This window comes from Protobothrops mucrosquamatus, unplaced genomic scaffold (assembly GCF_001527695.2).
Source record: "Protobothrops mucrosquamatus isolate PMUCROS unplaced genomic scaffold, P.Mucros_1.0 scaffold104, whole genome shotgun sequence".
Taxonomy (NCBI): domain Eukaryota; kingdom Metazoa; phylum Chordata; class Lepidosauria; order Squamata; family Viperidae; genus Protobothrops; species Protobothrops mucrosquamatus.
Window position 1 is genome coordinate 702,445 of NW_015386477.1, and position 11,565 is coordinate 714,009.

Genomic DNA, 11,565 nt, shown 5'->3' on the forward strand with positions numbered 1-11,565 from the left:
GGCCTTGCTTGTGTTCTGACCCCTCAAGGCCGCCAGGAGCCTCCAGCCATGCGGCGACCCCAAGGACGCCCTGCCCTGCCCTGCCCTTCCCACCCCCAAGCCCAGGGAGCCGAGAAAACGGGGCGGAGAATCCCGGTTCTGCAGAAGGAGAGCAAGAAGGTTCCGCCAACGAAACAAGCTCGGGCCTCGCGCAAGTCCGTGGAGCCGAAGGAGATGGAAGTCGCGCAGCACCGGACCCTCGCCTGGCGCCGCCTTCCCGGCAAACTCGGCCGCCGTCCGCCCCGTCTCAGGGCATGCAGAACTTGCACCTGACGATCTTCTGGAAAGCACTTTGGAAATCCTTGTTGAAGTAGGCGTAGATGACCGGGTTGAGCAGCGAGTTGGAGTAGCCCAGCCAGTTGATGACGGCGCCCAGCCACGCCGGCATGGAACAACCCTCGCAGAAGGGCAGCACCAGCGCCACGATGAAGAAGGGCAGCCAGCAGAGGATGAAGGTGCCCATGATGATGCCCAGCGTCTTGACCGTCTTCCGCTCGCGAGCCAGGGCCATCTTGCGCTTGGCCTCGGCGCTCTTGGCCTCGTTCTTGCGCTCGGGGGCCGGCGAGGCGGCGTCGGGGAGTGGGTGGTTGGGCAGGGGCAGCATGAGGCTTTTGGCCGAGTTGGACGGCGTCATCTCGCGCAGCTCCAGGGCCGAGGCAGCTACCCAGCCGTCTTCGCCCGGCCGGAGGGCCCCGTTGACGCAGGGCGCCCCCTTGGCTTCCGCCGCGCTCCTCCTGCCCTTGGCCCCCGCCGCCGCCTGCAGCTGCCGCCGCTGCTCCTGCTGGGGACCGCCGTTGGTGCGTCTGGCCGGCGAGTGGGAAAGGCAAGTGTCGGCCACCTTTGCCACCGGCGCATCGGGCGACCGCGGCTGTTTCTTGTCTGCTTTGCGGACCGTCTTGCGGATGCGGAAGCGGGCCGCCTTGAAGATGCGCCCGTAGAGGACCAGCATGAGCAGCAAGGGGATGTAGAAGGCGCCGAAGGTGGAGTAGATGGTGTAGCCCGGGTCCTTGCTGATGGTGCAGGCGTTGGGGTCGGAGCGGTCCTCGGGCGTCCGCCAGCCCAGCATGGGCGGGATGGAGATAAGGAAACCGATCAGCCAGGTGAGGCTGATGAGGGCGGCGGCCCGGCGGGGCGTCCGCTTGTTGACGTAGTCGATGGGGTCGGTGATGGCCCAGTAGCGGTCCAGGGCGATGGCGCACAGGTGCAAGATGGACGAGGTGCAGCACAGCACGTCGAGCGCGATGAAGAGGTCGCACATCGCCTGGCCCAGCGTCCACTTGCCCAGCACCTGGTAGAGGGCGGCCATGGGCAGCACCAGCACCGAGACCATCAGGTCGGTGACGGCCAGCGAGCCGATCAGGTAGTTGGCTACCGTCTGCAGGGAGCGCTCCAGGACGATGGCCGCGATCACGCACGCGTTGCCCAACACGGCGAAGAGGATCAGCGCGCCCAGCACCACAGACGTGGCCAGCTGATAGCCCAGGCTGGCCGCCGCTGCCGGGGAGCCCGAGGGCGGCGGGGTTGGGGACCCGGTCGGCTCGCTGAAGCCGGCCGCCGCCGTGCCGTTGGGTAGCTCCATGGCGAGAGGGGCGGGCAAGAAGGCAGCGCCTTCACTCCGGCTCCGGCAGCGGCGGGCAGCTCCTCCCGAGGGTCACCATGGCGCCCCGACGGGACAGGCGAAAAGCGGCCGCCTGCCTGGATCACGTGTTCCCTTAATGAGCTATAGCGAGGTAGCGGCCGGGCTCGCGACGTCCAGCTCCTCGGGCCAGCCCCGGTCAGAGTGGCAGAGCCGCGGCGGTTGCATCGCGTCCCAGACTGACCCAGCACTCCGGAACCGACGTCGCCGAGCGTTCCTCTCGCTCGGCCTCCCGGCCTCGAACTCTCCGCCGACACCCACTTGCTGCTGAGGGTTCCACTTCGCCCTTCCTAAACTTGCTCTCTCTTTGCCTCCGGCCGGCTGCTTCGCCCTCGTCGACTAACTCTCAGTTGCTCAGTTTTCTTTTTTCCCCGACTTCCCGTCGGTCTTTCCGTCCTGGCTGAGGCTGAGGTTTCGTCCCGGTGCAACTTTTCCTCTCTTGGCTGCCCCTTCGCTTCTTTTGCCCCCTTTCTCTTCTCTCCCCTTTCTGCCCCCTCCCTCCCCTCCGGCGTCCTCGCTCCTGCTCCCGTTCTTTAGCCCTGCTGCTGCTGCTGCTGCTGTCGCCGACGTCTCTCTCTGCAGCTGCGCCCCCCGCCCCCCGCTTTTGTAGCGCTCCCGGGTTGTTCCGGGCTCCTCTCGCTCTGCCCTCCCTTTCTCTTCGATTCTCCTTTCCTCTCTAGAACCCACTCCGCCACTCAGTTGGTGACTTTCCTTCTCTTTCTCACGCCTCTTGTTGATAGGTGGTTGTTTTATTTCCTTCTCTCCTTTCTCTCTTCTCATTCCCAGTTCTTCACCTCCGAATCCTCCCGGGTTCTTATGCTTCTCCACTTTGCCCCCTTCATCTTTTCTTCAGTTTCCACTCCACATCATCCGACCGGCTGCTCCTCCAGCAAGCACACCTTATGCGTGTGAGTAGGTATTTCCCTCTGGATTGCGTTACACTCCAAGCGCCGGTCTCTTTTTATCAGTGGAATGTGCAACAGCATTGCCTGGTGAAACGAATAAGAAAGAGACCCTCCCTCCATTCACAAGGGGGAACTAAACCTGTCACAGCCTTTAGACCTGCCAGCACTCAGTTCCTTGCTTTTACCTTCATTTATCCCAAACTTCTAAGCAGTGTAAAGGAAAGGAATCATTCCTCAGAGCAAAAGTTAAGTCGCCAGCAAATAGGGCAACCGTCCTCAACTGATACCTTTCACAGGTGTTGCATTGACTCCCAATACTCCCAACCATCATTCTAAAGTTGGGGATCCACACATCCGGATAGGAAGAGAATGGATCTTTTCCTTCCACGTACCCAACACATTTCACATTGGTACTGACTGCACTGTTGGCTGCATCTTCCCTTCTTACCCAGTCCCTGGGAAGGAGAATGAGCTAAGCTTTGGCCAGAGGCCAAGCTGAAAAAAAATCGGGGGAAAGTACGCTCAACAAGAGAAGTAGGGACAGTCGTTTCTTATTTTGATCAGCCGAAAGAAATAACGCATTAACCAAGAGAGCAATGATTTGTGGATGATTTGTGAAGCTGCAAGGAAGGAAGAAAAGCCCTTTTTTCCCCCTCCGGCTACAATTTGGCGCTTGAAAAGAAGGCCATGAATGGGCACTTTGCCTTTTCTTCCCCTCCCCCCCCCCGCCTTCTTTGCTTTTGGCAGCGGAGGCAGCAAGATACCTTCTCGTCGTCTGCTTCCTCGTCGTGGAGTTTCAGGACCACGGACAGCGCACAGCTTTAAGGGCATTTGTCGCCACCTGCAGGACTGGGAGTTTCCACTCAGAGTGAAACCTTTTGCGGATACAGGCTCAGCATACATCTGTCCCAGCTTGCCCCACAGACATCTGGAGTGTGAAAGTGCGATCATGTTTTTGCACAAAGGCAGCCACCCCCTACTTCAGAATGTTGTTGTTTTTTTCAAGTCCCTGCAGCTGTTGCAGACGCACTGCCTGGAAAAGGCAATTGAAAGTCCTGTTCCCGTTGCCAGGCCAGGCCAGGCCAGTGACTGATGGCTTTGCTAAACGAAGATGGTGTTTGGGAAGAATTACTGTAAAATAGACTCAAACACCGAGTCTTTCAATCACTTTGCCCTTCCCTTGAATCTCTATTTTTCACTGGTTTCAGTTTCAGGGCTGCCATTTCGGGGATATATAAATTGACCACCCTGAAGCAGTGTTTAATTGTTTGCCGGAAAAACTGCAATTAGTGCTTTTGTTTCCTCCTAAGAGAGGTTATCAGTAAGTACTCAAATGAAAAGTAAACTTTGCTTGGTTTGATTGTGACTACATTAACATCCCAAAATAAAAGATTCTCAGATACAAAGTTGCTGTAGAAATATATCTCTCTCTCTCTCTCTCTCTCTCTCTCTCTCTCTCTCTCTCTCTCTCTCTCTCTGTGTGTGTGTGTGTGTGTGTGTGTGTGTGTGTGTGTGTGTGTCTGTCTCTCTCTGTCTGTCTGTCTCTGTCTGTCTCTCTCTCTCTCTCTCCCATATGTGTGTGTCTGTTGCCCATCTCATCTACATCTATGCATGTTGCTCTGAAAGCAGTGTGTACAGGAGTCTCATTTTGACTATAGTCAGACACTCCTTTTTCAAATACAAGACAGGATTTTGCTGGTGAAAAACTTTCTTCATTTTCTAAGCTAAGTCACAACAGTGTGGAAATACTGTTATATATCTAAGAAGAAATCTTACTGTATTTTTTATAAAGCAAATTTTTGGTGTGCAAACTTTTAGTTTTTTTGGATTATAAGTGCAAGTAGCCAGGAAGCATTATTACAGAATGTGGTACCTGAACATGAAAACCTGTGATTAGGAAGACTGTATTTTGGAATAAATATAATGAAAAAGGATGTTGTTTCTGTCACATAACCTTTTGGAAAGGGCTGACATAATGATCAAGAAACAAACAGGGATGAATCAGGATGAATCAGGACTGAATGAATAAAAAATAAGCAGAGATGAAATAGCAAGGGAGCTTGCTTTTAAGATGGATTTGTTTACCAGTGCATTGCTATTCATGCAAATCATTTCAACCCATTGCAGCTGATAGCCATTTAGCTATCTAAAGACCCATATGTACTGATTCTCATCAGCTTCAATCCCCCCCATATATACATCTTGCTCCTTTCCTCCCCATCTTCTTAACTGTAATCTTTACTGTTAATAGAAATATTTATTCTTCGTGGTTTTATTGGCTTTCATTGTTGTAAGCCACCCAGAATTGGCTTGAAGCAAGATGGGCAGCAAACAATTCAAATAAAGAAATAAAATTAGAAAGAGGCCAAGATGAACTTTTGAATATGACTCCCTCCTCTCCTGAGGCAGCTGTCTCACTATGCCTAGTGACAGGACAGGCTGTGCATGCAAAGGCAAACAAGCACACAAAGCTAAAATCAAAGATATATATCTCTTGTTCTCAGAGCCCTAGAAAACCGTGAATTTCAGGAAATTAAAATACAACATACTGTTAAAATTACTGATCTTCAGAAGATAAAGATGCTATAGCTTTACCTGATAGAAGAACGCAAAAAAAAATCCTTTAAAAAATCTCAAAATGAGAATAGTATCTCTTCAAGCTATCTGAAATGGGCACTGGGTTGGCACAGCATAAATAAATGTATTGCTTGCTATGGGGGTAGTGATGAGGGAGATTGTTTATCTGGGTAATAAATTTATTCTACTGACAGTAATAATGTTGATTAAGAAAAAAATTGGAAAATCTTGGGGAAAAATTGCAATCTGTTTTTGGATACAATATATTTACAAGGTATGTTGAAAAAAAATTCAGTCTAGTTTGTCTTTATACTTAGAATTAAGTTTGGATAGGATCCCAAGTAACTTACTTATTTTACATACTTACTTCCCTATTAATCATCATGCACATCGTTCCTTTCCTGAACCTGACCAACGATCCACCCAATCCAGAATATCTTTTTGCAACAATGGCCAACCAGTCCTCTAAAGTTCACTAGCATCATGTTACCAAGTACAATGCCTTTGAACAGAAGACTTCTATTTAGCTATCATATTTTATAACACACTGACGGCTTCTGCTTATGTGCCCAAAAAGATGCTATTCCTCTGTTGGGGATGGTGGGGATGGTATCAGCAGACGTTAGGGCCTCAAGGGAAAAAAATTATAAGAAAGGAATTTTTCCTACTGACATACATGGAATTAAATCAGCGAGGAAGCATTAAGTATATGCAGTTAGAGTACAATACTGATTGACTGTTAAGGGGAAAGGCTGAAGAGGAAATGACATAGAATGCTGGTTTTCTTTCAGAGCCAACCTAGAACCAAAGAGAAATTTCCTGTTTAATCAGTGGAATGACTTGCCTCCAGAATTGTGGGTAGTCCGACAGAGGAGATTTTTTTAAAAAAAAAAATTGGGCAACCATTTGTCTAAAATGCAATAGGGTTTCCTGTTGGAGCAGGGATTGGACTAGAAGACCTCCAGGGTCCCTTCCAAAACCTCCAAGGTTCCTGTTAAAGACCCCTGAAAAAATACACACAGGTATCTTGCTAGAACTTCCAAAAGAAATAGATCACACTGCAGAGTCCTCTTGTCAAAAGGATTATGGATGAAGGTGTTATTTAATCCATGACAGTAAAAAATTGATATGGGAAACCCGAGAAAGAAATATTTCCCACATCTGGGTGGAGCCAGTTGCCATGTGGAATTTTAGCTGCTTTTGACTTCTCAACAAGCACATCAAAGCTTATCCATCTGTTCCATTATGTAATATCTACGCAACTTTGTCCCTGTGCATTCTCCTCGAATAAACACTGCATTCTGGTTTTCACCATCCTAAATATACCAAAGTAACAGTTTTAACAGTTTTAATGCTTCATAAACTTGTATAATCTGCTGAGTTACATGCTCAGCATAGTTGGCAGAGTTACATGCTCAGCATCAAACATGAGCACTATTTGAGGTGGGCTTCACTTTAGGGTAGTGACTCTACAAGGAGAATGCCAGAGATGGTTAGAGGTTAAATAAGCAGTACAAAGGATCAGAAGAAAAAGTAGATGAAGCCCTTATCTCATACACTTCACCTCTTTCCCGCATCTCTTTTTTCTCTTATTTTCCTTTATGTTCCCACTTCTTTTTTTTCCCTCTCTTAGAACCTGAACTTATTCCTCATAAAAGATTTTAAAAATAAAATCAAATGTTATCCAAGGCATTAAGGGAGAAGACTAATTCCTTGTACTGCCACTTAAGAGGAATTGAAATAAAAGAAGAGACAATCTCTTACTATTCCTGAAAAACCAGATACCACTTTGGGGCTACATCAGGGGTAGTCAACCTTGGCTCTTTTATGACTCGTGGACTTCAACTCCCAGAATTCCTGAGCCAGCTAAGCTGGCTCAGGAATTCTGAGAATTGAAGTCCACGAGTCATAAAAGAGTCAAGGTTGACTACCCCTGGGCTACATTATCATTATCCTGTTGGAAGGACACCTGAGATAAGTAAAATCACTGTCCAAAGTAAAACAAGAGACAGTGAGAAATAGTATTAGAAAAGAGCAAAAAACAATGCAAGCATCTTTCATTATTATAAAAAGTATAAAATTATCAGCATTTATTATAAACATATTTTCTGTTCCTAGATTCACAACCATTTCTTTTTTCATTTACAACCATTTTCATTCATGGATGCATTATATCATTTGAGTTTTTTCTCATAATCCCTTTCTTAATAATGTTTGGAAATCATATGTTTCCTTCATCACTGACCCATCACACTATGAAAGCATTTTCTATGAATCTTCTACTTCATTAAGACATATTTTATAAATGGTTACTACAGTTAATACTTTTCTTCTCTTGTCACTTTTTCTGTTTTTTTACCTACCTTTCTTAATGTGCTGTAGTTATTGCTCTTGTCGGCCATTCCTTTGCTCACATTTGACAGAGGAGGCATGCTGTGGGCCCCGTTACTCAAGGAATTCCAGCTGGTACCATCCAGGAGAAGGACCTTCTCTGCCGTGGCTCCTGCCCTTTGGAACATCTTACCCCCTGAGATGAGATTGGCTCCCATCCTTCTGACTGTCCACAAGAGTCTGAAGACCTGACTCTGCCAGATGGCTTGGGGCCCAAGCGAGGGAGCATCATACTGGAAAATGTTGATAAATTAAGAAGCAATCCTATCTCGTCCTCTTCCCTTCCACACAGCCTGTTCCTTTCCTTCCCATCTTTTAACTATAATTTTCTTTTGTGATTTCTATTTTATCATTTTAGAAATATTTATCTGTTAGGATTGTAATGTTTTAATGCCTGGATGCTGTAATGCCACCCAGAATTGTTTCGATATGAGATAGAATGAATGAATGATTAAATAAATAAATACATAAATAAATAAATACATAAATAAATACATAAATAAATACATAAATAAATAAAATATATATTATCTTGCCATATTAATTAACTGTTCAGTAATTTGAGTTCAGAGTTCATCATTTTGAAGATGTGGTCCATAGGAAGGCAATGCAATGTCCATAGCATACTATAGATTCTCCCTTTGTTGATAGAAAAGAAGATTCACTATGGATGGTGATGCAATTTTGCCTTTCAAGGGTATCCTGCCAGTAATAGTCCATTGTCAATAAGAACTAAAATATGATGTTATGGGGTTGAACCTGGGAAGACCAGAGGAACCTTTCAGTTTCTCAAGTAGGCAAAGACTACTCACACAGTAAGTACTAATTTTAAATTTGACAGCTATGGGGGCAATTTTTTTCAAATCAGATGATGAAGATTGAGAAAGAAGCCATTCCTCCTGTGCTATCCAAGTTCAAAAGGGCTGCGGTGGTCCCTTTTCATGCATTCACCCTCCCTTGGTTTCTTACATGATCGGTCTTTGTTACTATTTCATATTTGCTCCCTGAAGAAAGAAAGAAACAAAAATAGGATTGGAGAGAATTCATTACATCCTCTTATGAAAAGGAAACAGGATGCATTAGGAAAGGAGAGAGAGAAGTTTGAACAAAGAAAATGAAGTTTTGTGAACTAATGACATGAAGAAACAGTTGCTCATTACTGACCTTTTTAAATCACTTAGACTAAGATTAGAGAACCCATAGACAACTATTGCTAAATTGCAAATTAAGTAAACCCAGCAAGCATGACTAAGAGTCAGGGATGCAAGGAGTTTCAACATGGCATCCACATTTTGCCAAACTTGTGAATTGCACATAGCAAAAGAATTGACATTTCAGTTCTTCTACAGAGCATATGACTTGTTTTTTTTTTTTGAATGTCCGCAAGAGAAAAAAAAATGAATTTAAATTTCCTGATTTCCACTAAACTTTTTCTTTTCTCATTCCTAGAGAGATTGAAAATAACATTTAGAAAAGAGCACTTGAAGACTCTGGTCTCTCCTAGCTTACACTGCACACAAATACTGATTGGTCTGGTTTGTTTTGTAACTCATTCTAGTCAGGATGAATTATTGAAATGCTTTAAATAAATAAATCCAAAAATAAACCAGTATGTAAATAAAACACACAGGTATAATGAACCCTTGGGTTTTTCTTGTCTTCCTTCCTATTGAAATACTGTCTAGAGAGGCTTCTGCTCAACAGAAGAATGGCAGGAATAAAAGATGCTTCCACATTTCCTTGGTGGTCATGTTCCTGTTCAAAAGTGTCTTGCCAAGAAAGCTGTTCAAAAAGCAGAAAGGGAGGCAGATATATACATGAAAAGAAAGTAAATAGTGAAAGCAAAAGAAAGATAGATAAAGAAAAGGGCTGACGTTCTATCCCTTATACAAACAACCATATTGTTCCCAATTGCACCACTGAGTTATTGCCATATGAATCCATCAATATTTGGGCATTATTGATTTGGTTGCTTCCTTTTTTATCATATTTAAAGAGTCCTCAGTTCCATAAAGATTCTGGGCAGTATACAACAATTCACACACATACACACACATACACACAACTAAAGCTCTCATTCCTGTAACTTTTACCTGATCTAAATAGTGCATCATAGGGCAACAATTTCTAAACTAACATACCCTCAAATGGGCTAACTTACACAATATGTGACCTATGATTCCACTGGAATTGAAATTTGGCAAATGACATAAAATTATCATAAAACAGTTTATGATATAATACAAGACATCATAAAACATTTCCTGTGCTGATGTTTCACTGTGCTACACAGTCTTTCAAGGCAAATACATCTCTGAATGTATCCCAACTTTTCTAGTGAAGGCAATGCATTAGAGGTTTTGTCACTGTTGAAAATATTGAGGAATCTGGTAAGGAAATATCTCTGAAACAATCACCCAATGGCACAGGTTGTCTAATATTTATATATTCTCCATCTATCTTTTCATCCATCCATCTGTTCTGTCCCCGTCGGACACACACACCCAAACAGCCAGCCGAGGGTTAAATAACTTCTCCACACTCCAATCCACAGATAAGAAAACTTGGCAGCAGCTCCGTAGCTGCCTGCCAAGACTTTTACTCAGAGAACAAAACACAATACACACAGTTAGAAAATTAAGTCCACAGCAAACTACTTCACCAGAGATTCAGCTTTGTCCATCACAGAGTCCAAATGGCCACCACCTCCCTTTTATAGCCTGTGGGGTGTGGTCCAGTGACTCAGCTTAATCTCTGGCACGTCTCCTTTTCTGCTGCGCATGCTTGTCGCTCCTACGCTGGCGTGGATCCAGCCACAACTTCTCTTCCTCACTATCTGAAACACCTGGCTCCTGGCCAATCTCAGAAACACCTGGCTCCTGGCCAATCTCAGAAACACCTGGCTCCTGGTCAATCTCTTCTCCATCTGGAGACACCTGAGGCATTGCCAAAGAGGAGGGTCCTGGAGCAGGAGACCTGGCCATCTCCTCTCCTTCATGTTCGGAGCCTTCTTCCTCCAATAAGAGGGGCTCACAAGACGGAGCCACAACACCATCCATCCATCCATCCAAAGAGCAAGCATTCAAAATAATATATAAAATCCTAAAAGGATTTTCATTCACCCTTCCATAATCCAGATCTGGGGAGAAAGTCAGCCTTTCAAAGAATTTTTCAACAGGGTCATGATGGGGCCCAGGCAGGTTTTTTTTGCGGGGGATGCTGTTCCAGAGGCAGGTGTTGCCAAAGATAGCATTTCTGTACTTTATTCCAGAGGTCCCCAATCTTTTGGGCACCAGCGACCGATTCTGTGGAGAAAGGTTTTTCCACAGACCGGAGTGCTGCCTGCATCCCACAGATGGGGCTTTGCTTGTTTGCGGACCAGTTGCTGGCATGCCGTGGTCCAGTACTGGTCCACAGACTGGAGGTTGGGGACCCCTGCTTTATCCTATAGCCCAGGTCTATCTTTGCATGCATTCTGGTTTATTATAGTAAATTTAAAATTTAAAACTGAAAATTTAAAACTTAAAACATAGATACATCCACTGTCTTCCCACCTCAGTCTCTCCCAAAGCAATTTGAAACTGAGTTGTTCTTTGCCTCAAAAAGCAAAAACATGCTGAGATTACTATTAAATAATCAATGCTCCCTGCAGCTGAAGAGTAAGAAAAAAAATCCACACATATACACACCCCAGTTAAACACAAGTTCTAAGAAATAGAAATTTAGTTTCTCTCTCTCTCTCTCTCTCACACACACACACACACACACAAACAGACACACACAGTTTCTAACTCACACACAGAAAAGGAAATAATTTGCTTGTGCCCCTCTATAAATGCATCCTGATTGCTTGATGAGATGGTGATTCATAAAAAAAGGATCCAATTTGTCTTCCCATCAATGCTACTTAGCATATAAAAGCGTCTGAAGATGCAATGATACAATATCAGTAGTTTTGCAGTATTTCTAACCATGTTTGCATGCTGCTGTCATAACTGAAGGAAAAGGAAGATAAGC

At 45.2% G+C, this 11,565-nt stretch overlaps 1 protein-coding gene across 1 annotated transcript; it reads right to left on the minus strand.

Annotated features, from left to right (window-relative positions):
• Window positions 1-286: 286 nt before the first annotated feature.
• HTR1A (5-hydroxytryptamine receptor 1A) lies at window positions 287-1,618 on the minus strand. The gene has a single exon (XM_015812646.1). The coding sequence runs from the start codon at window positions 1,616-1,618 to the stop codon at window positions 287-289; it is 1,332 nt and encodes a 443-aa protein (XP_015668132.1).
• Window positions 1,619-11,565: the final 9,947 nt, after the last annotated feature.